Here is a 19,714-nt window from a genome sequence, read left to right as displayed (position 1 = left end):
AAATGAAATGAAATGAAATTTCCTTAACCACCATCTGCACACAGTGGTGGATAAAAAAAAAAAAGTACTCCTACACTCTTGAGAGCCTGTTTGAGTCAGCTGGAATAGAAGAGCTGAATTACCTCTTGCTGTTACTCTGAAGTGGTTTGTTCTTAATATTAAATAATTCCTTTGTGTTTTCCCTTAAGGTCTTTGAAGTCGCGAGTGAAGATCATGGTAGATGGAACCCTACTCATCTCCAGTCTCATCCCTGAGGATTCTGGGAACTACACCTGCATGCCCACCAATGGCCTGCTGATCCCACCCACTGCCTCTGCCAGCCTCACAGTAATGCGTACGTTTGTGTGCCTGTAGTCCCAACTCAACAAGCATCAGATATTAGTCTTCTTTTTTATTTTCTAACTTTGTTGGTTTTGTATTTGGTATTTTCTAACACAATGTTGGTAGAAATACCAGGATGAAAAGGAGTTTGATTAACTTAAAGCAGCTACAAACATTAAGTGTGTGTCACTGCTGACCACAATGGTGGGATGTGGCTGAGTATGGTCAAACATCAGCAATGTCACGATGTACTAACACACCCGTAGGTACTGTACATTTATAGCTACAGCATGGTGGGACGTTTAACCAATACAGGTAAATAAAGTCAGGATTTAAGATGCTATTTATGTTTCCTGGAGAGGCACAGCTTTACCAAAAATAATTTACATATTTCGTAGCTAATTCTTACAGTGACCTGTATCACTGGGTGAGACTTCCTCTTGACAAAGCCAAAATTCATACATTCATACATACATTAAAAACAGCGATGAGTCAAATTATAAACCAATGTCAGGGATTTCCTTAATGGAAAATAGGTGGAAATATAGTTCGCACCAAAAGTATTGAAACAACAAAGCTAGTTTGTTTGTTTCGACTGGAGACAGTTTGGGTGATCAAAAGATAGATGTGAGATGAAAGGTTACAATTTCATGATGGTTTGATGGTATTTACATATATGTTCCTTGCAGTGCATATCTGAGCAACACTCCCAGGCCTGGTAAAAGTTTAGGAGGGTTGCGTCAGTAAGGGCATCCGTCATAATAATGTGCCAAATCAACGTGTGCACCAACAACTAGGGACCCGCTGTGGCAACTCGGACCTTACGGGAAAAGTCAAACAAAAAAAGTAATGGTTTTATACCTAGATACATTAAAAATGAGTACCCTCGGATTTACCCATTGGCCCTATCTATGAAGACTGGAATTGTTGTTAAATGATAAAACATGAAGACCAGAGAGCTGCCAAGGTAATGAGGTTTGAATACCATCAAATAAATGCGGAAATTCCAAACTTCCAAACTCATATTCATCTTTTGATCCTGAAGCCTTTATGTATATTCAAACCGAAGCATTGCTTCAGAAACTTACAGCATAAATGTATATTAAACACAAATTTCAGTACTGCCTCTTACTTTATGTAATGTTTTAATAATTCCTTAAAAACACGATTATCTTATTGTTTATGATCAGCCAGTTTACAGCACAGGCAGTTTCAATCATGCATTATGAATTTTGATGGCGATCTTATTGTCATTGTTTGACTCTTCAAAGAAATTCACATTTTGCTGCTTATAAATATTTCTGGATAATGTCATCAACATTTAGATATTTGCTTTTACTCACAAATTACTGTTAGAGTCACTGTGAAACTTCTCATACACCGTCAGCTGCATATAAAAAGACTTACAGTGCTTAGGGTTTATAGAAACATTGACTTACAGAAAACTGATCTCAACAAAGCAATATATTCTACTGTTATGGGTCATGGTGCTGCTTCTCTGCACAAGAAAAGTAAAAATTTTCCATGTTTTTTTCATGGTTTTCGAAAAATTAGAAACACCTTAACAATACTAATACTACTACTAACTCAGTATATACTGTATATACCCTCATACCTCAAAGTGTCAACATACGCTGTTCTGCACAGAACAGTCTTTGGTACATGGTCTTTGGTTTGCACAGATTCTGGTTTGCATGAATTTCTTTCCCCTCTTCAGACCCAGCTCAGGCTCTTGAGATGCCCCAGGAAACGTACCTTCCCACAGGTATGGGCGGAGTTGTCACATGCCCCGTGGTAGCTCAACCACCGCTGCTTCATGTGGATTGGACAAAGGATGGAGAACCACTTGACCTATCCTTGGTAATAAAAAGAATAATGTCTACATAAAAGTGCAGTCAGTCACTTCATCAGCCTTTACAATGTGCCCAAACTCAAATTTCTGTCCCTGGTCAACACTGCTCTCTTTATTGATTCCGGATCCAACGAACATGACAAAGAACCGGAGGCTGTATCCATTCATTTTCTTCTAGTAGGGACATGTTGGACACCACTGCTGACTGCAGGCCTCTGCAAAGTGACAGCCATCAGCAGCTCATCGTGCAAAAGCTTTTCTAACAATCAGCCCACTCATCTTGCCTACAGAAGAGCAGAGCAACAATTTTCTTGATATTACAGTGTGAATACTGAGGCAGACGTTATGATATATTTTTTCAATCATTTTAATGGGATGGTTCCTGTGCCCACTGATGGAAGAATCCTTTCAGATTTTCAATTGCAAAGTAATTCAATCACTTACATACCTTAATGGACAGGGATGACGTGTTCAGTTTTAAAATCTTTTGAAGCAATACCCAAGGAAGTCCTTACTGCCTCTTCCTGTCTTTTGTTATCTTTTCTTAAGCTTTAATTTCTGTCTAGCACTCACCTCACCATTAGCACTTGGATGGGTGTAAGAAATATTGTATATGCGTAGCAGAAGTACGACATCCTAAACTTTTTATTACATTTTTTTAGATGAGACAATCTTAGTTTCCCTTTTTTCAAAATAAAAGCCAATGGTGGCATCTTTTCCACCTGTTTCCTATCTTTGACGTGCATAAGATCCTCCCACTTCCTCCTCTTCCCCTCTCCACATACTGAGTTGACCCCCTCCACAACACTTTGGTCTGAGTGACGGCCATGTCGGTGGATGAGATGCACTGCAGGAAGTGTGATGGGTTCCTGTAGTGCGGGACACAGGCGTTGGAGTCAGGCTGTTATTCTGCCAATTATTCCAATTCCATCCTGGATGTCACACACCCACAGTAATACGTTCTCACAGTCTCATTCTGGGGAGGATAATAGCAGTTTTGACTTCATTAAACTGAGTGGAAACCTTTTGTGCAGTCAAAGCACAAACACAGGCCTTTTGCTTTGGCTTAATGGAAAAAAAAGGCAAATAATTGAGCTGCTTTTAATGTAAATGCTTCAAATAGTGATTTCAAAAGCTCTGTGGAGGATTTCTGTCAAGTGGGTTTGGATTTACCTCAGAAATGGCCATAGGAATATAACAAAAATGGATTTGATCAGAAGGACAGATGATCACTTTGTTTTTTAACACATTTTAGGCTGTGACAACATTAACAAATATTCATCATTTATAAAGATGTTTGGCAGATGTCTGCCCTGTGTTTTTAAGTAATTAACTGCTGCAAGGTTGTTGCAGGCAGATATCAAATACACTATTTCTGTAAATCTTTCAAACACAGCTGAGGGTTTATACTGTACATGACTTTGCTGCTGTTACATATTTCCCACTTTCAGCTCTTTAAGCTCTCCTCTGTCTACTTTTGTAACATTTGTTCATCTTTGCTACATGCCCTTCAAGACTGGCATGTGCTAGACTCTTTACTTTCTTCACAATGTGAGCATTGTGTGTCTTCCAGTATCCAGGATGGACTTTGACACCAGAGGGTTCTCTGTTCATGGCCACTGTTAACGACGATGCTGCAGGCGTGTACACATGCACCCCCTCCAACAGCTACGGCAGCATGGGTCCATCTGGGCCCACCAATGTAATTCTACAGGTTAGTGAGTGCTCTAAGCTACCTCGGCCACTCAATTGAAAGATACTCCGCTTTGCACAAAGCCACTACTGTGTTGTTAATACTTTGGTCCGTCATACCATGGTAGCTTAGTGGATCTGTCCTAGTTGTGTGAAACTGTTTATCTACACCAGTGTATTGAAATCAGCCACAACAGCATCTGTCACAGTGAATTATAGACTTATCAGAAACTCCATTTTTTGACCTTTTCATTACGACATGCCAGCCCTCTGGCATTATTAGAAGTCAACTCAGACCCATGACAATGACAGCACTATTGGGGAGTTAATTGTGTGGCTAATCCTTTTCTTATTAAGATAATCTTGTCCAAAGCAGCAGTAATCCAGTCTTAAAATCCATTGTTGGCATTGCTGCAGTCTCCTTGATTCAGCTATATTGCTTTGGCAATTCACAGGATTCGCCTGCATTCAGTGTCACTCCTGAGAAGCAATACAAACAGGAGGCTGGTAGAACCCTGCTCATCCCCTGTCAAGGGAAAGAGGACACAACAATTAAAGTGACCTGGAGCAAGGTAAGCATCTCAGAAAAGACTATTGATTTTTTTATGTAATTTGTTTAAATCTTTATTACGCCTTTATTGAACTCATGCTTGTGCTCAACAGGTGAATATAAAAATGTTGTTAAATTGTGCACACAGTGAAAACTGGAGCCTAACGATGCACTTTTACATGCAGAATGTACAAGAAGAAATGCTTGTAGAAATGTGCACGTAACATGTAAGTGGACACTCACAAGTAGGTGTTTTTTGTCTGGGTGCACTAATTAAAATTTGGAAGAAAACAAAAGTAGGTCAACATCCTCAAACATCTTAAAGTACAATAAAAAAATACATTCCCAGTGTCTTAGTCCTGTGGCTGTTCGCTTTATGTCAAACAATATCTCAAAAAAGTTTGAGGATCCAATTAAATTAAATGTGATGTAGGGTAACATGCTAAGCCTGCCAATCATGTAAAACAGCAGCGTGACCATTAGCTATTGCATCGTAGTAGCTGCGAGAGTGATATTATGTTAAGAGGTGTGTGTCAGTTGGCAAAAAACTCCAATCTCCATAAGAGCATGGTTTAGATCTGATTTATTCATTTATTCATCACTTTGTATTCACTAAACCCACCTTTGGGGTGCTCCAATCAAATCTGAAGAATTTGATCAAATCCCTCTTGTAATTACACCCCTCTATGGAGTTCTGTTTCACTCAGAAATACAATATATCATGGAGAGGGGAAGACCCTTTAACCAAGGTTTCACTGTGTACTGTACAAAGCAACCAGGACACTAGAACGCATCATGTTTTGGCTCTAGTAATGTTTAGATCCGCTCCAGGGTGTTGGAAGCACACCTGTCAGTTACGGGTGTGGTGGGTATGGTCAGTGGCACAACAGATCTAAAACTTTTACCAGAGGGCATTAAAGCATTGTTTTTCAGCCAGGTGTTAAGTTACTCTTTGATGAGTGACTGCATCCAGGCTGACAGTTCACAGCATGTGCTGCCGTCTACTGGGTGCTACATGTAGTGTGTCTGCACCCCGCGCAACATGATATTATAATTGGCAATGGTTAGAAGGAAAGCAGACCATTAATTGTATACACAGTGTACGCACAGTATAATTTACTCATCCAAAAAGGCTGGTTTATTGTTTACAGAAGTTACCCTTTAACATAATGTGCATTATTGTACTTCAAATTCAATCTGCTGGAGAATATCGCCAAATGAAGAGGAACATATCGTTGTGATACTTGGACAGCACAGTGTACATGTATTAGTGCCTAATGACCAGTTTGTCCTACTGATTTTGATAATGATAAATGTAATACTTTTAAAAATAAATTAATATTTGTTTCGTATTCTGTTGGCTCACTTCAGATTTCTTTTTTTTACACCTTTTTGTACATTTGTCATTAGTTTTTGGAGCTATTCTCAGCAGCTCTAAAGGAGAACTTTTGATTAACTTTTGTCTTGTTCATAGTGTGTATTTAGACTAATGCAGACGGTTGTTCACCAACTGTCTTTTTGTTTATGGTAGGTCGACGTTGCTCGTCGCATCTCTTACGCCATTGAACCCAATGGTTCTCTGCTGCTGCAGCCTCTCACCAAGGACCACCAGGGCATGTGGGTTTGCAGTGCTGTTAACCGCGTAGCATCTGTTCAGGCCAGCACACAAGTCTTTGTCCTGGGTGAGTGCAAACAGAAGGATTCTAATCTGAAAAATACCATAAGAGAAGTCAGTTTTTGATACTGCGTGAGTTGGTTCAACTTGTTTTTTGTATACCTATATAAACCTCCATTATACCCAGTGCAGGCCGGATGCCTGTGCCTCTTCTCCACCTCCAGTGGATAAATGTGGTACATCTACAGATGGCCTCTAAACTTTAGCGCTATCAAGCTGTTGAAGTGCTTCCATCAACTCCTCTCCGTTCCCTCCATTACAGGAACCAGTCCCCATGCGGCTACCTTTCTGTCCATCTCTCCAGGGGTGAAGCAGGCCAACATATCCTGGGAGGCAGGCTTTGATGGTGGATCAGCACAGACATTTTCAGTTTGGTGGGTGTAAAGCCTCCCACTTTCTTCTCGGGCTGTAACCATGGCAGCCATCGACAGTGCTGGTATTACTCTATTGATCTCTAGGATGAGGAATTCATTTATCTGTTATGACTTCTTGGCAGCTACAATAAAAAACACTGCTGCAGAGCATAACTTTATAATGCAGTAGCCATGCAAACCACAATAGATAGATAAAATAGATAAACAGATAAAAGAGAACTTAACACAATTGTTTGTTGTGAATCAGCACTTGACAGGGTGCAAAACACAGGTGAATGTCTTATTTGCTTAGCGTACTGTATGTCAGATATGCCTGTGATGAATTAGGAGAGGGATTGACAGGATCAAAAGACTCTAAAACTGTAGCCAAGTGGATAAAAATCCACCTGAATCCTATTGTTGGGAGTGTGAAATGTTCTCCATTTAGTACATTTAGTGTTCACTAAAAGTAGCCTTTTTATCTGTAGGAAAACACGAGCACAATGTGTAATTGGAAAACTTTTCTAAACTAATCATATTTTTTAACAGTCCCCTTGACAGACACTATACTCACAAGTAGTGAGTCAGTCTGGAACCCGGGTTAGATTGTGCTGTAGACTTCCCCTGTTGTCCAAAAATTATTAAAATGAAATTAGGGAAAATATTTGTTAAAATGTTCTCGGCCAAGTGTTTTGGAATGAAGAAAAAAAAAGTTCACTCAGTGGATCGGTGTGTCTGGCTGATGTGAGTTTATGGACAACAAGGAAGGACAATGGCACAGACAAAATCATAATCCAGTGTTCAGAAAGAGTCATGTTCGTGTCTGTATGGGGATTGTTAAAAACAATATTAATTTGAAAATGAATGAAGTTATAATTTCATTTTAAAAGCACATTATTCTTGTTAAAGAAAATAAAAATATTTATTAACCATATCATGATGTTTCTTATGTCAGAAAACTTTTGTTTCTCATCTTAATCGCAGTGTAACCTCGGAGCAGTACATGAGATAAAGATGAGATGAGTTTAATCCCTGAGAGAGAACTGGGTCATTGCTGCAGCAAAGAGCAGCATAGAAACCAATGTGAATTATATTTGTAAAAATGTAAAAATAGATTGGCCAGTCGGCATAAATAACCTCCTGAAGGCTCAGTGACTCCTCGTTCTGACACCCCGACGTGTTACGGCCACAGATTATGATGTGAAAACACAAACAAAAGATCAGATTGTTGTATTTACTCTGCTGTACTGACTTGAACAGGACGCAGAGTGAATGTTTTCCCATTGGCATCTCAGATGTGATATGCATTTTCGTTTCTTCTGAACTAAAAAGGATGGCACATACGTCTTGTTACTAAATTGTGACTTCCAACAAAATACATTTTAATGACCATGTCGTTGGTTGACAGTTTTGAAAGCTCTCACACCATATACTAAAATCAATTTGCAACAGAATTAAAAAAAAGTGCCTACAGATTTTGTTGTGCTCTTAGAAAGTGAACTTACTCTGCTCTGTTATTGTTCTTTGTAAATATGACCTGCTTTATGCACCATAATAACCGAAGGCATTTTTGCTGAATTTAAATTAGACTCGACTGTCTACTAGAGAAGGACTATTAACTGCACTTTGTTAATGTGAGTAATATTCAGCCCCTTTTTTCATAAAAGACCTGTTTTGTAGAGCCAGTGTTCATCTTTAAAAAGGCTGACATTAATAATTTTGAAAAGTTTCTTCAGTTTTGAACAGGTGATTGGACATTTTTTTTTTTTTGCCTCAAGGTCATGTCATTTGTTCTGTATGAAAAAGATGTGTAGAACCTCGGCTCTCATAGGAACAGGAAAATCACCATAATTGGAGTTGCACGCTCTCTCTCCAGCAGCAGGGGTACATCAGTGCTGTCTATGACACAAATTTGGAGCTGATGATCAGTATGAATGATTAATGAAACCTACTTTTCTGTCATGTTTCATAAAGCCATACTCCCCGAATTCCCCGCCGCTTTTTTGTTCTTACTTCTTTTCTTTTGCTATCTCTCTCTTTCTCTGCAGGGTGAAGAAGATTTCAGCAAGTGATAATGATGCAAAGCGAGACTGGTTCTCGGTGCCTGTGCCCTCCTCCTCTGGCACCAGGCTGCAGGTGTCAGGTCTGTCTCCCTCCACCGAATACCAGTTCAGCATCCTTTCTCACAATAAAGTGGGTACAGGACCCTTTAGCGAGATCGTCACTACAAGAACCTTGGGTTAGTATCATTCCCTGGTATTCTCTCAATCCATTTGTTTCCCACAGCCGGTTTTATTTTAGATCCTGTTGCAGTTTTTTATTCATTACTCTGAAGTTAGGAGATGTTGTATCACACTTTATGTGTCTCCTCATTCTGTTTTATTAGCAGTTAGCACTGCACAAATCATCTGGGTTCATTTAAGGCACCACTGCTGTCATTGCTACCATTAGATACCAACTAATTTCTGTACATACCACTCTTAAATATTATTATGTTCATATTATATACACCACGTTTTTGGTTTAGTTAACTTTGTTTACAGCTTTAATTACTAAGTAAATTACTTCCTTCATTTAATCATATACTCAACACACACCTCAAATATAATTTTAGGCTTTTATGTTCAGTGTTTGTTTTGATCAGATTATATCCTATTTCAGTTTAAGGGGATGCAATCATAAAATAATAACATTGGAGATTCACTTACGCAAATGTTCCTTCATCATCAAAAGTAACATGTAACACAATGATGGTCATGAGTGTTTAAAAAAGTTATATAAAAAAGAAAATTATCTGTGCAAACGTTTGCTAAATGAATGAGAAAAAAGTAATACATTTCTGATGATGGAATATTATTTTTAATATTATTTAAATGAAAAAAGTGATTTGTTTTCATCTAAGACGTATCTTTTATATGTAGGGGCATGAAGAGAATCGCTAAACAGCAGCACTGCAGAGATATTCACTTACAAACTTTAAGAGGCTTAGCCTTTCAACCAATCAGAGAATTTCAATAATTTTGCTTGATGAATACATTTTTGATCATTCTCATTTATCATGTATCTAATTACTACATAGTAGAGCAATCAACAATTGAGTGCCTACACATCTAAAAATTAGACTAAAACTTTAGTTTATTAACCAAATTCTGCAAATCTACTGACATGACCATGTCTCGGTTGTACTCTTTATTTAATTTTAAATGCTAGATGTCGGCAGCTGTTGTGAAAAAAATAAAATGTTTGTTGTAAGTGAAATAATAATTTCCACTCTTCTTACCCAGATATGCAGCACATTTAGTTGAGTTTGGTTCTCATGAACCACAAACCTATGGCAGGGCAGGGCAGGGCGGATGACGGAACAGTGAATTTTATGAGCTCTGTGTTGATTTTTGCCCCTGGAAACATTTTATCATTCTGGGCAGATGGTAGATCTGTGAGACTTCTGAAAAACAACGCAAATACCTTTGAAGATGCAACATGCTGCTGGAAGAACAGGTGAAAAAATAATAATAATACTTGTGTTAGAAGCCAACAGAGTGATTGGTCGTCTCTTGCACTCCAATTAAACTTTTATGCATACTGAATTATCGATATTTCAAGTAAGTCAATGTAAAAGACCTCATGAAGCTCATGAATATTAAGGTGGCATTAAAGATGCACTATCACATTTTGATGCAAACATTTCTGGTGTGTTTCCATTAGAGCACAAGTGAAATATAGTTAAGGATAATTCTACTTTCAACAGTCCGCTTATGTACATAGACATAAAATAATCCAGGTTGCAGACTGACAGAGATTACCCACAAATAAAGGCAGTTTATTGCAGGTTGTGTTGTCTACGTGGGAATTGTTAACAATACTGTGAACTTAGAACATTAAGTTAAGTTATCCTCCTACTCACATTACAACATGTTTGCCTTTAGAATTTATAAAATCGCACCGACTGGACAGTATACTCTATGCTGCAGGGTTGTTGGACCCTCCGTAAGGCTCAACTCCCACCCAAATATTTTAACACCACCGAGGCTGAACATCTGTTGCAGTATCGGTTTCCCCAGCTGTAATTTTATTTTTCCACCAGAATGTATATGGCTCATCGACTGAAGGTCTTTCTTTTTCTTTCTGCTTAAGATCCTCCACCAAGGAGAAGTAAACTGAAGCCCCCTGGGACACTGTCAGCTAACCAGAGCTCAGCAGGTGTTGTTCTACAGTGGTCCCGTCCTGAAGCACAGCACCCTCCTATCACAGGCTTTGTTCTCCAATCTCGCTCTGAGCAAGGGGAGTGGTTTAATTTGGCCGAGGATATCAGTGCCAACAGCAGCGAGATAATCGTTCCGGGTCTGCACAAGGTAACAAGCCACTCTGAGCTCCCTCTGAGACTAATCAGTCCACATTGCTTGTTGAATGCCTTGGAGATTTTTTTTATGTAAGCTATACCTCGTGGCTTTACGTCTGTAGACTCCCAGTTATGCACGTTACGTGGCAGCCATCACTAGGCTGTCATCTTTCACTCTGTGAGTTCTACTCTTTTTAATTTCTGCCGGTTTCATCCTCTTTTTTTCCTCTCCTATACAGGCCTACATGAATTCAAATGAACTCCATTAGCATTGCAGGCACAGTCCCGTGTTGACAAAGTGTGGTTTCATGCTCTGTCCTCCCCACTGTGTGTGTTTGTGTGTGTTTGCTTGTGTGTGTGTGGACGAATACTGGTTTCAGGACTGTGTATACGAGCTGCGGCTGCTATCTCGTCGCGGGGAGTTGCTGAGCGAGCCCAGTCTATCAGTCAATGTCTCCACCATGGGTAGGTGTTTGAGTGCAACCTTGCCCTCCTCGTATTCTCATCTCACCCTCTGTTTCAACCCGTCCTCTTCTTTGTCTTTTTTCAAACTCCCTTTTTCTTTATTTCTTCCCCCGTCCCTCTGTTCCCCGCATTAGAACAGAATTAGAGCAGGGCCCCAGGGAACGCTGTCCACTAGAAGCCTGAATGATAGAAATAGCTCCCCTAATAACTTCACACTAGAGTTAATGGTAGAATTTATACTGGTCTCTTCTGATTCTTATGTGAATGTGACATGAATTTTTCATTGGATATGGTAAATCAAATCGGGGAGTCTCTCCAACTCCTCACCCAAGGATCAGTGATGGGAACCCAGTAGTGCAGGTGGCATTAAATATGTAGGTTTTGAAGGTGAATCAGTGTGATCCGATCATTGGACAGCTTCATGAACAAAGGTTTTTCTCTTTAAAACCAAAGAACTACTTTGAAATGTGTAAGACTGTAATAAAAAATATCAGAATCAATATTAACGTTGAACAAAGTAAAATAATAAATATGTTGTGTTACGTTATCCTTTTTGTCTTTGTGTTATCTTGTTATTGGTCTCAAGTGTGTGTATTTCTTTATAGCTATAACTGACTTTACATTGTCAGTTAGTGCACTTTTTGATTTTTATCTACTAATAAATGTATCACTGGTGAAATGATGTCACAGGGATGGAGATGTACCCTGCCACGTCCCCGCTACTGGAATTTGTCCCGGAACCATTATTAGCCGGTGTGCTGGGCGGGGTCGGCTTCATGTGCTTGGCACTGATCTTGCTGCTGGGGTCCGCCTGTGCCATCAGCCACAAGAGAAACCAGCGTCTCAGGAAGAAGAAGGATGGTAAAACACCCCACACTCCTGAGACTCAGCAGACACTCACTTTGATGAACTGCATCATGAATATCATCATTTATTCAATAAAAGATTGAAGGCACTTTCAATCCATTATATAAATCATACTTCGCTGCATGGATTTGGCGCTCCTCTTGCCACCACCCCCCCACTCCCCCCATGCATTCAGTTGTAAAAGTTATTGATGTCATTTACATTACTTGCTAATTAGGGTAATTTCTCATTAGTGGCTGATAAATGTAAGTGTAATTAACTTTTTGGACAAGCCTTGGTGCCTTGGGCCCTATAATGGGTTCTTATTAGGCTTGATTATGTTTTTGCTTCTTGGTCATTGTGGTTGTATCCTAATGAGTCCGATACCATCTTGCCCCTCTCCCTCCCTTTCAGAGCCCCCTCCTGCCATCTATAAATGCTCCCCATCAATGTAAGTACCCCTTAATCGTTTCATTACAATACCTCCCATTGACCTTTTCCTTCTGCTTCTCTTATAAACAATACATGTTGAAAATGGCAGCACCTGAGTTGATTCCTATTTTATTTTTTCTATTTTCTCATCTTTACTGTCATCTACTGCTGCGTTTGCTGCTGCTGTTTTGTTTTTTTCCCTCTCTTCCGCCCCCTTGCTCACTCTCACTAAATCTTATTTTTTCTGTCTCTATTTCGCTTCCTCTTACACCTCCGGTTTTTCTTACTATTTTCTTGTTTCTCCCCTCCCTCCCCCTCTTTCTTTCACTCTTTCTCATACAGAAAGACTTCAGGCACCAGCAGTCCAGACAGTGTGCTGAAGAAAAGCCTACTTCCAGCCAGCACCCTCTATCCCACCACCTCCTCTACCACCACCACCTCCTCCTCTTTTCAGACAGACTGCTCCTCCTTTAGCACTGAGAATCGTCACTGGCAGAGGAATGCACTAAACTACAGCAGAGGCCGCCTTTCTAGGGCAGCTTCTTCTCCGATTTCCTCTGCAATTGAGTTGATCTCTAGAGGCCCAGATGGGCGCTTTGTACTCCCACTGTATGACAATGACACACTGAGTGTTCACAGCAAGAAAAGCATAAGTTATGACCAACCTCCTAGAGTCCGGAGGTCTGTGTCATTGCACTCTGAATGGCAAGCCAGAAAAGAGCCACCGTTTGTGCTCTCTGTCGATTTCCCCCCCTGCAAACCAGCAGACCCTGATTCCACAAGCCAAATCTGCGAATTAGACCAACAATTGCCCCGTTATGGTTTCTTGAATCAGAAAGCGAGCTGCGATGGCTTTCTTGACCTTAGCAGCCTGTGCTCAAACAACAGTTTGGCCACAATCTCTCATCCTGCCAGAGAATTCACTCCTACATTTCCAGTGCTACCACACATCCGATCCAGCAATGTTCATCCGTCTACAACCGCCAGCACCCTGGTGCTCCAAATGGAGCATGAGCGGGAGAGAGGCAACCTGACTCGCTGCCTTAAACTGGCTGAGGAGAGGGAGGAGCTGGAGAGGGAGCTCCAGAAATACACTCTGGAAAGAGGCTCTATGAGGGAAATGAAGAATGCACATCCAGAAGTGGGGATGAGAGAGGGTGGTGGTAATGAATATGTCTGGGAGTTTAAAAGCAGCACTTTGCCACACAGAAACTCCCGGAGCAGAGAGGGGAACCTTGCTCTCTCCCCGAACCCTTTCTCTGTAGCCTCGGTTGACTGGGAAGCCCATCCTATTGTCTCTCCTCCCACTCTTATCCCAGCCAGGAGCCATTTCAGTCACTCTAGATCTAGGTCCAGCAACCAACATCTTCAGGCCTTCACCGAACAGATACACCCTCGGTCTGAGGAGGTAGGCAGTTTTTCCAAAGACAGATTAACTCTCCCACCTCTCTCCTCAAAGCACCAGAGACATGAAAGGGTAGAGGCAGCACTAGAGGGCTGTGATAATTCACCACGATCCAGAGTGTTAGGAATGCAAACGAATGATTCATTCTCCGAGGCATGTAGACAGAACAATCTTAGTCATGGCAGCCTTTCAATGTTGCCTCTCTATAGCAATAAATATACAGAAAGACCTAATTTGACTGTCGGTGCAGTGCCAGACTCTTCAAAAGCGGAGGTAGTGTTCCCTAAGCCCACTGATGAAGACGTGTCTGTTGAGATGAGTGTGGATGAACCAGAGTTGGAGGTATGTGTAATGCGGCCTACACAGCCAATGCTGCACCACAGAATCGCCTCTCATGTGCAACAAGGGCGCTCACTGACTGGCATGGGCCGGTATGAAGACATGAGGAGGAGCACAAGCTTCAACTGCCGTAGTCCCGCTTCTGTGGACAATGTTATCGGAGTCCCAGCTTCTCTGCATCCTCCAGAAGCAGAACACTGGAGAGTTGTGTCCAAAGGCTCTAAAATCTGGGACTCTAAGCAGCGAAGTCAGAGCCTAGACTCTAGGAGGCAGAAAAAGAGCAGTTTCCTTACCCCTGATGCCTGGATAGACTCACTTAGCCAAGAGAACTGCTCAGTTTCTCAGTCTTCTTGTCGTCCAGATACTCTACGCAACCAACATCAGAGCTCTCCTCCCAGGAAAATGTCCAAGTCTCCTGCAAATTCTCCTTCTGCTACTCAAGCTGCCTCCCGTTTACCTCCTGCTGTGGACCCATTATCTCCAAGGAGCAGTCCAGACCGGCCCATACCAAATCTCAACATTCCTTGCCACTATGAGCCAAAAACAGAAGCGTCCATCTTTCCAAATGCTGCCAAAGGGCCAATTACCCACCACCGGGGGACCATGTCACAGGCAGAAGGTTACTTAAAGACCACAAAGGCCAGCTGGTTACCGCCCGACAACATTGACCAAGAGGCCCTGGAAGTGGAGGCAGGAAGCTACAACGATGTGCCAGAATCTGGGAGCAGCTACAGCAGTTATGCCAGCAGTGGCCGAGGCAGCATGGAGCCCACTAACGGGCGCACGTCCCTGTGTCACCTTTCGCCAACCCTCAGCAGCTCACCTGAGACTGTAGAGGAGAGCCAGGGGAGCACAGAGGACAAGCACAGTCACCAAATGGAGTCTCGCCAAAGGTATTAAGGATATAATGAATGAGGCAAATTATGTTTTACAGAAAAAATATGGGCACCCTGTGTGGTCGATATAAGACTTTCAAGGTGAGCCTAATATAATGTGCAGAAGGATATATAGAAAAAAAAGATCTGATCCTCTTTCACATACTAAACATGTTCCAGACAATCAAACAGATACAACTCTCCATTAGGCCGGTGCTGATAATAAATAATCAAACACTGATAATCTGCATAAAGCAACACAGGATTCAAGCTTTTTTCTGCTCTGCTAGGATATTTTGGAGGTCATCTCTAAAATGTAACATATAAAGCAAAAATTTAAATGTTTGATGAGAAAAAAAGAAAATTGCTCTTATTTGTAAATATTCTCTAATGGGCTTGATGTATACATGTGCTGTAGATTATAGGGGGTGCTTGGCAATTTGCATTAATATAAATACATTAAATACCTGAACTGTGTTTATGTTTTCTGGCTTCTCCACTAGAACGGCGTCCGTTGATGAGAATTATGAGTGGGATGCTGCTGATTTATACTCCCAGCCTGGTGATAAGGATGGTGAGAAATTGTCCTTTCTTATTAAAAATATACATTTTTGGTCCGAACACAAGTTGGGGGACGGTACGGTGGGTTATTTAGCCTATTAATAATCATTACCAGAGGAAGTCCATTGCCATTGGCCAACAAGATCATGTGTTTAGGGATTATTAATTAACTATTAACTACAGACTTCACTGTTCAGCCAAATGGTTTCTTCAGTTCAGTAGACAAATCGTCAGCACTTAACTTGTGGCAGCATCTCAAGTGGATAAGAACAGGAGTGAGGATTCTGTAGGTCACTGCCAGATTTTCTTCAGTGTTTCTCTATTCTAAACAAAAGTTGGTAAAACTTAAATAGGCTTGTGGAACTTCTGCCCATTATCTATGCAGAGGTGAGAGGAAAAAAAATGCCACTCAGCATCAGCGTACGTTCTCATCTGCAAGAAGGAGTGGCAGTAATAACCTCTTTCTGATCGAAAAGAAATTGTTAGTCACCCGGGGCTAAGACTTCATTGTGAGCATTCTTGTTTGTGTTTCCATCACACCTAAAATGTGTTTCTATCTAACAACCATGGCTGCATTAAATGTGATGTTTCACATTAGAACAAAGAAAAACCCTGAGCCACTAGGTAGATGTTTTTTTTGTTTTTTTTTTTGCGTGAAGGAGACATGCTGAGGTGGAAAGAAAAAGCCTGTGACTAGACAGAACCTCCAGGATTTTGCAGACTTTTTTTTTTATTGTTGCAGCAAAATCTTTTTTTTACTAACAATGTGTATTCTAACTCACTGGATTCTTTCAGCACATACTATTGTGTAAATGAAATAATTGTTTGAACTTTTGGTTAGAAAGTAACTGTGTTCCATTGTCTTTGTACCTGTACTTAGCACAATGATAATTAAGTTGAGTCTAATCTAAACTTGGAACAGAACTGGATGCTGCGGTTGGAACACGTTATAGTGGTGTTGGTCACAAAGGAGTCAGCTGTATTAGCCAGCTCATTTGTGTGAATGATGGGAGCTGGCTTTTTTTTTGTTAATTAATACAAGACAGCATAATAGGATTATCTTTTAGCCACACTGCTCTGTCACAATAGTGACTGAATGTTCTGTTGTGATGTGGCTGCTGTACAACCAATCAGGTGTGATGACATGCAAGGATCATACCAGCTGGTGGGGTGCGAGGGAGAAAGATCTGGTTTGTGTTTTGGACAGTTTACTAATATATAATTTAATTTGCTTCAATGTAGACATGTAGCATTAAATTGTTAAAATATATTTATGCTCAAGGACTCCATGGACGGTCAAATCCATGTCAAATTTAAAACATCTGATATAACATAACATGTAATAGGTTTGGCTGGTTTTGAATTAATGGTTTTGTACCAAAAATATAAAATAAGGGTATTCTGGTTATGTTGAATATCCATGTTGGTAATATATAGGCACCAATTCTAGTTCGAATCATCGCTAAATGTGGCTCGAATGTAAAAGCCAGAAGTTGTGCGAAATGAGAAGACATTTGTTAATTGATCGCTGTCATCTGTTTCCCACCACAAAGCTCTACGTGGTGTAAAACTGCTTACCCTTGCTTTTACGCAGAACATCAGGGATTTGCTTTGCACGATCCTTAGAAGTAATTTTTGCAGACGTTCCACCTTTTGAGTTGTGTTATGTTCTGGCAGTCTCCCGCATGTTAATAGATGCTCCCTGGTGCCCCAAATTAGATACAACATCCTAGAAATCAGATATTTATTCTCTTCTTAAAGTAAGTGGACATAAGTGGCATTCAGGGACAGTACAGAGTGTAGGTTAAATGTGTGGAAAATTAGCTGTGATTGGATTAAATTGCAGGGACGCACAGAATTCAAAGGGATTGGTTGGATTGGCAATAATTGTTTTGATTGCAACAATGTGATTTCCTGAAGGGTCTGATTAGATTCACCCAGAGTTTCCCTGTTTTTTAAAGGATCCTCTACAGACGTACCAGCTGCGTAATAAGTGACATTGAGCATTGCTTTAAACACTTCCTGAGAAATTATGAAGTTTTAGACTAAAACACAATACAACTTACCAGGGCCACTGATACAGATATTTTAGAATTCGAATCCAATGTGTCTGTTTTTATATGTATGCAGTTTACTAATAGCTTGAATGTAACCCTTGTACCTTGAGACTACAAAAGCCTACCTGCAGTCTTAAATTCAGTGTCCTGTAGTTCTTGTGTTGTATTCCTTGTAAAGGGCAACAGTTAACCAGCCGCTACTGGAACATTTAGCAGTTTTTTTTATCTGTTATATTACTGTATTTTCAGGGAAAAACTAAGAGAAAGGCGAAACAAATATTTCCCTGTGCCTCCTCGGAATTAACTCGAAAGCTAAACTTTATTTGCACTCGCAAGCCAATATTTAATACCTAACCATTAACCTGTGAGTGTTTCATATCTGTGGGAGTTCAGGAAGCAGGGGATGAAACCAACAGAGCACAAACATTTAATGAAATAACATCTGTGGTAACATGTCAGGGAATTCACACATAATTTCGCAAGTTTCCTTTTACCCACAGGCCTGCTGTCTTCATTCAATCTACTGAAGCCTGCTCCATGCCGTAGCCTTCCCAACATGCAGGGCTCCACTAAGGCATTGAAAAATTGCACTCAGCTCTCTTTGCTCCCAGGGCATCAAAGTACTTTCTTTGCTGAGCCTGAACCAGACACGGTGCTCTTCTGACAGCGTCGGCCTTCGGCTCATCTCACCTGCCGTGTCCTTTCCCTCATTGACTTGCATCATCAGAAAGTGCATGTGGCAATAAGTGAGCGTTTTCTGATCTATCAAACACCCTCTTTCTAAATACTAATTCTCATTTCCAAAAATAAAAGGGCAGGAGCCAATAATGGCTTTTTGTGTGTTTTAAAAAAAATGTGCTTCTTTTAAAACTTTATTTAAAAAACAATGGCTTTCAACACATAAAAGTCTCAGGAACAGCAATTAAGATACAAAGATACAAAAAGACAAGTTGACAAGTTACACTTGTCACTCCGTGACTCATCATTCTTACGCTTTGACTTTCTTTAGACACTCCTTTAATCTCTCAGTATCAAAGCTTGTCTGGTGTAGTTAGACATGCATCCATCAGGGACAGCTCAGTGGCCACTCAAAGGACAAAACAATCCCAATCATTATTAGGTGGAGGATTACACCTTCAAGTTTAACAAGAGACTTTAATGAAATAGTAATAAATTGTTTTTTTTTTACTGTGTTGCTTTAGTGTAACACTTTCTAAATGTGTAATTTCCCAATAGAGATGATTATTTGCTTTTTTTTCCATTAAAATGTGCGTGAAAAGAGTGATTTTTCTGGAATCCAAACTTCATCTCAGTCTGGATAAAAGCCTTCGTTTCATCTCCAGGTCCAGCAAAGCAAAAACCTTGATTTATTATTAGTAATTGATGAGGATCAAGTCCACTCATTGGGTTTTATGTGTATTTATTTTTTATAGACATGACGGGAATTTACCCTTTACTTTTTTATTTTGACTTTAAATTACTGAGTTTCTCCCAGTGACAACTGCTGCTATTCACACTGACACACTGACACAAATAACAGTTGTGCTTGAATGTGCCACCAGTTAAGTAGTTAGATGTACTCAGTGAAAAGTACATCAACTCCATAAAAAAATTTCTGTTGTACAAGTTAAAGAGCGACTTCACCAATTTTCAACTTGCTTTCTATGGCTTTAGTTTAGGGTGGAAATGTACATTAATGCTTTTAAACTTCCCTCTAACTTCCCTATCTTTAAATATTTTTCTACTTATATCTAAAAGACTCCTCCAGATGACATCACCTGGAGGACTTTTTCATAAATAGGAGTTCAGATAATGTCATCTGGGGGAGCTCTGGAAAAGCAGAGTGGCCATAATTACAAACTCCATGAGGTGAGCAACAAGATAACAACAAGATTAATCTGAATTGAAGGTTCTTCCAAGTGATGTCAGGTATTTTTTTTAAGTAGAGATAC

General features: G+C 40.3%; 1 protein-coding gene across 2 annotated transcripts in view; it reads left to right on the top strand.

The window, feature by feature from the left end:
- The window catches only part of igsf9a (immunoglobulin superfamily, member 9a), a 49,531-nt gene extending 30,489 nt beyond the window's left edge, over positions 1-19,042 (top strand). For both annotated transcript variants that reach the window (XM_067484213.1, XM_067484214.1), the window contains exons 8-21: positions 189-334; positions 2,039-2,181; positions 3,747-3,887; positions 4,321-4,437; positions 5,947-6,097; positions 6,353-6,464; positions 8,492-8,682; positions 10,578-10,795; positions 11,163-11,247; positions 11,938-12,108; positions 12,508-12,544; positions 12,868-15,162; positions 15,648-15,718; positions 18,263-19,042. In XM_067484213.1, coding sequence (XP_067340314.1) covers positions 189-334; positions 2,039-2,181; positions 3,747-3,887; positions 4,321-4,437; positions 5,947-6,097; positions 6,353-6,464; positions 8,492-8,682; positions 10,578-10,795; positions 11,163-11,247; positions 11,938-12,108; positions 12,508-12,544; positions 12,868-15,162; positions 15,648-15,718; positions 18,263-18,426 — 4,042 coding nt within the window. In that variant the 3' untranslated portion in view covers positions 18,427-19,042. The remainder of the gene's footprint in view (positions 1-188; positions 335-2,038; positions 2,182-3,746; positions 3,888-4,320; positions 4,438-5,946; positions 6,098-6,352; positions 6,465-8,491; positions 8,683-10,577; positions 10,796-11,162; positions 11,248-11,937; positions 12,109-12,507; positions 12,545-12,867; positions 15,163-15,647; positions 15,719-18,262) is intronic.
- The last annotated feature ends 672 nt before the right edge of the window (positions 19,043-19,714 follow it).

Source organism: Channa argus, chromosome 18 (assembly GCF_033026475.1).
Source record: "Channa argus isolate prfri chromosome 18, Channa argus male v1.0, whole genome shotgun sequence".
Classification (NCBI taxonomy): domain Eukaryota; kingdom Metazoa; phylum Chordata; class Actinopteri; order Anabantiformes; family Channidae; genus Channa; species Channa argus.
The sequence above is the reverse complement of the archived record's forward strand: the minus strand, read 5'-3'. Positions and strand labels throughout refer to the sequence as shown.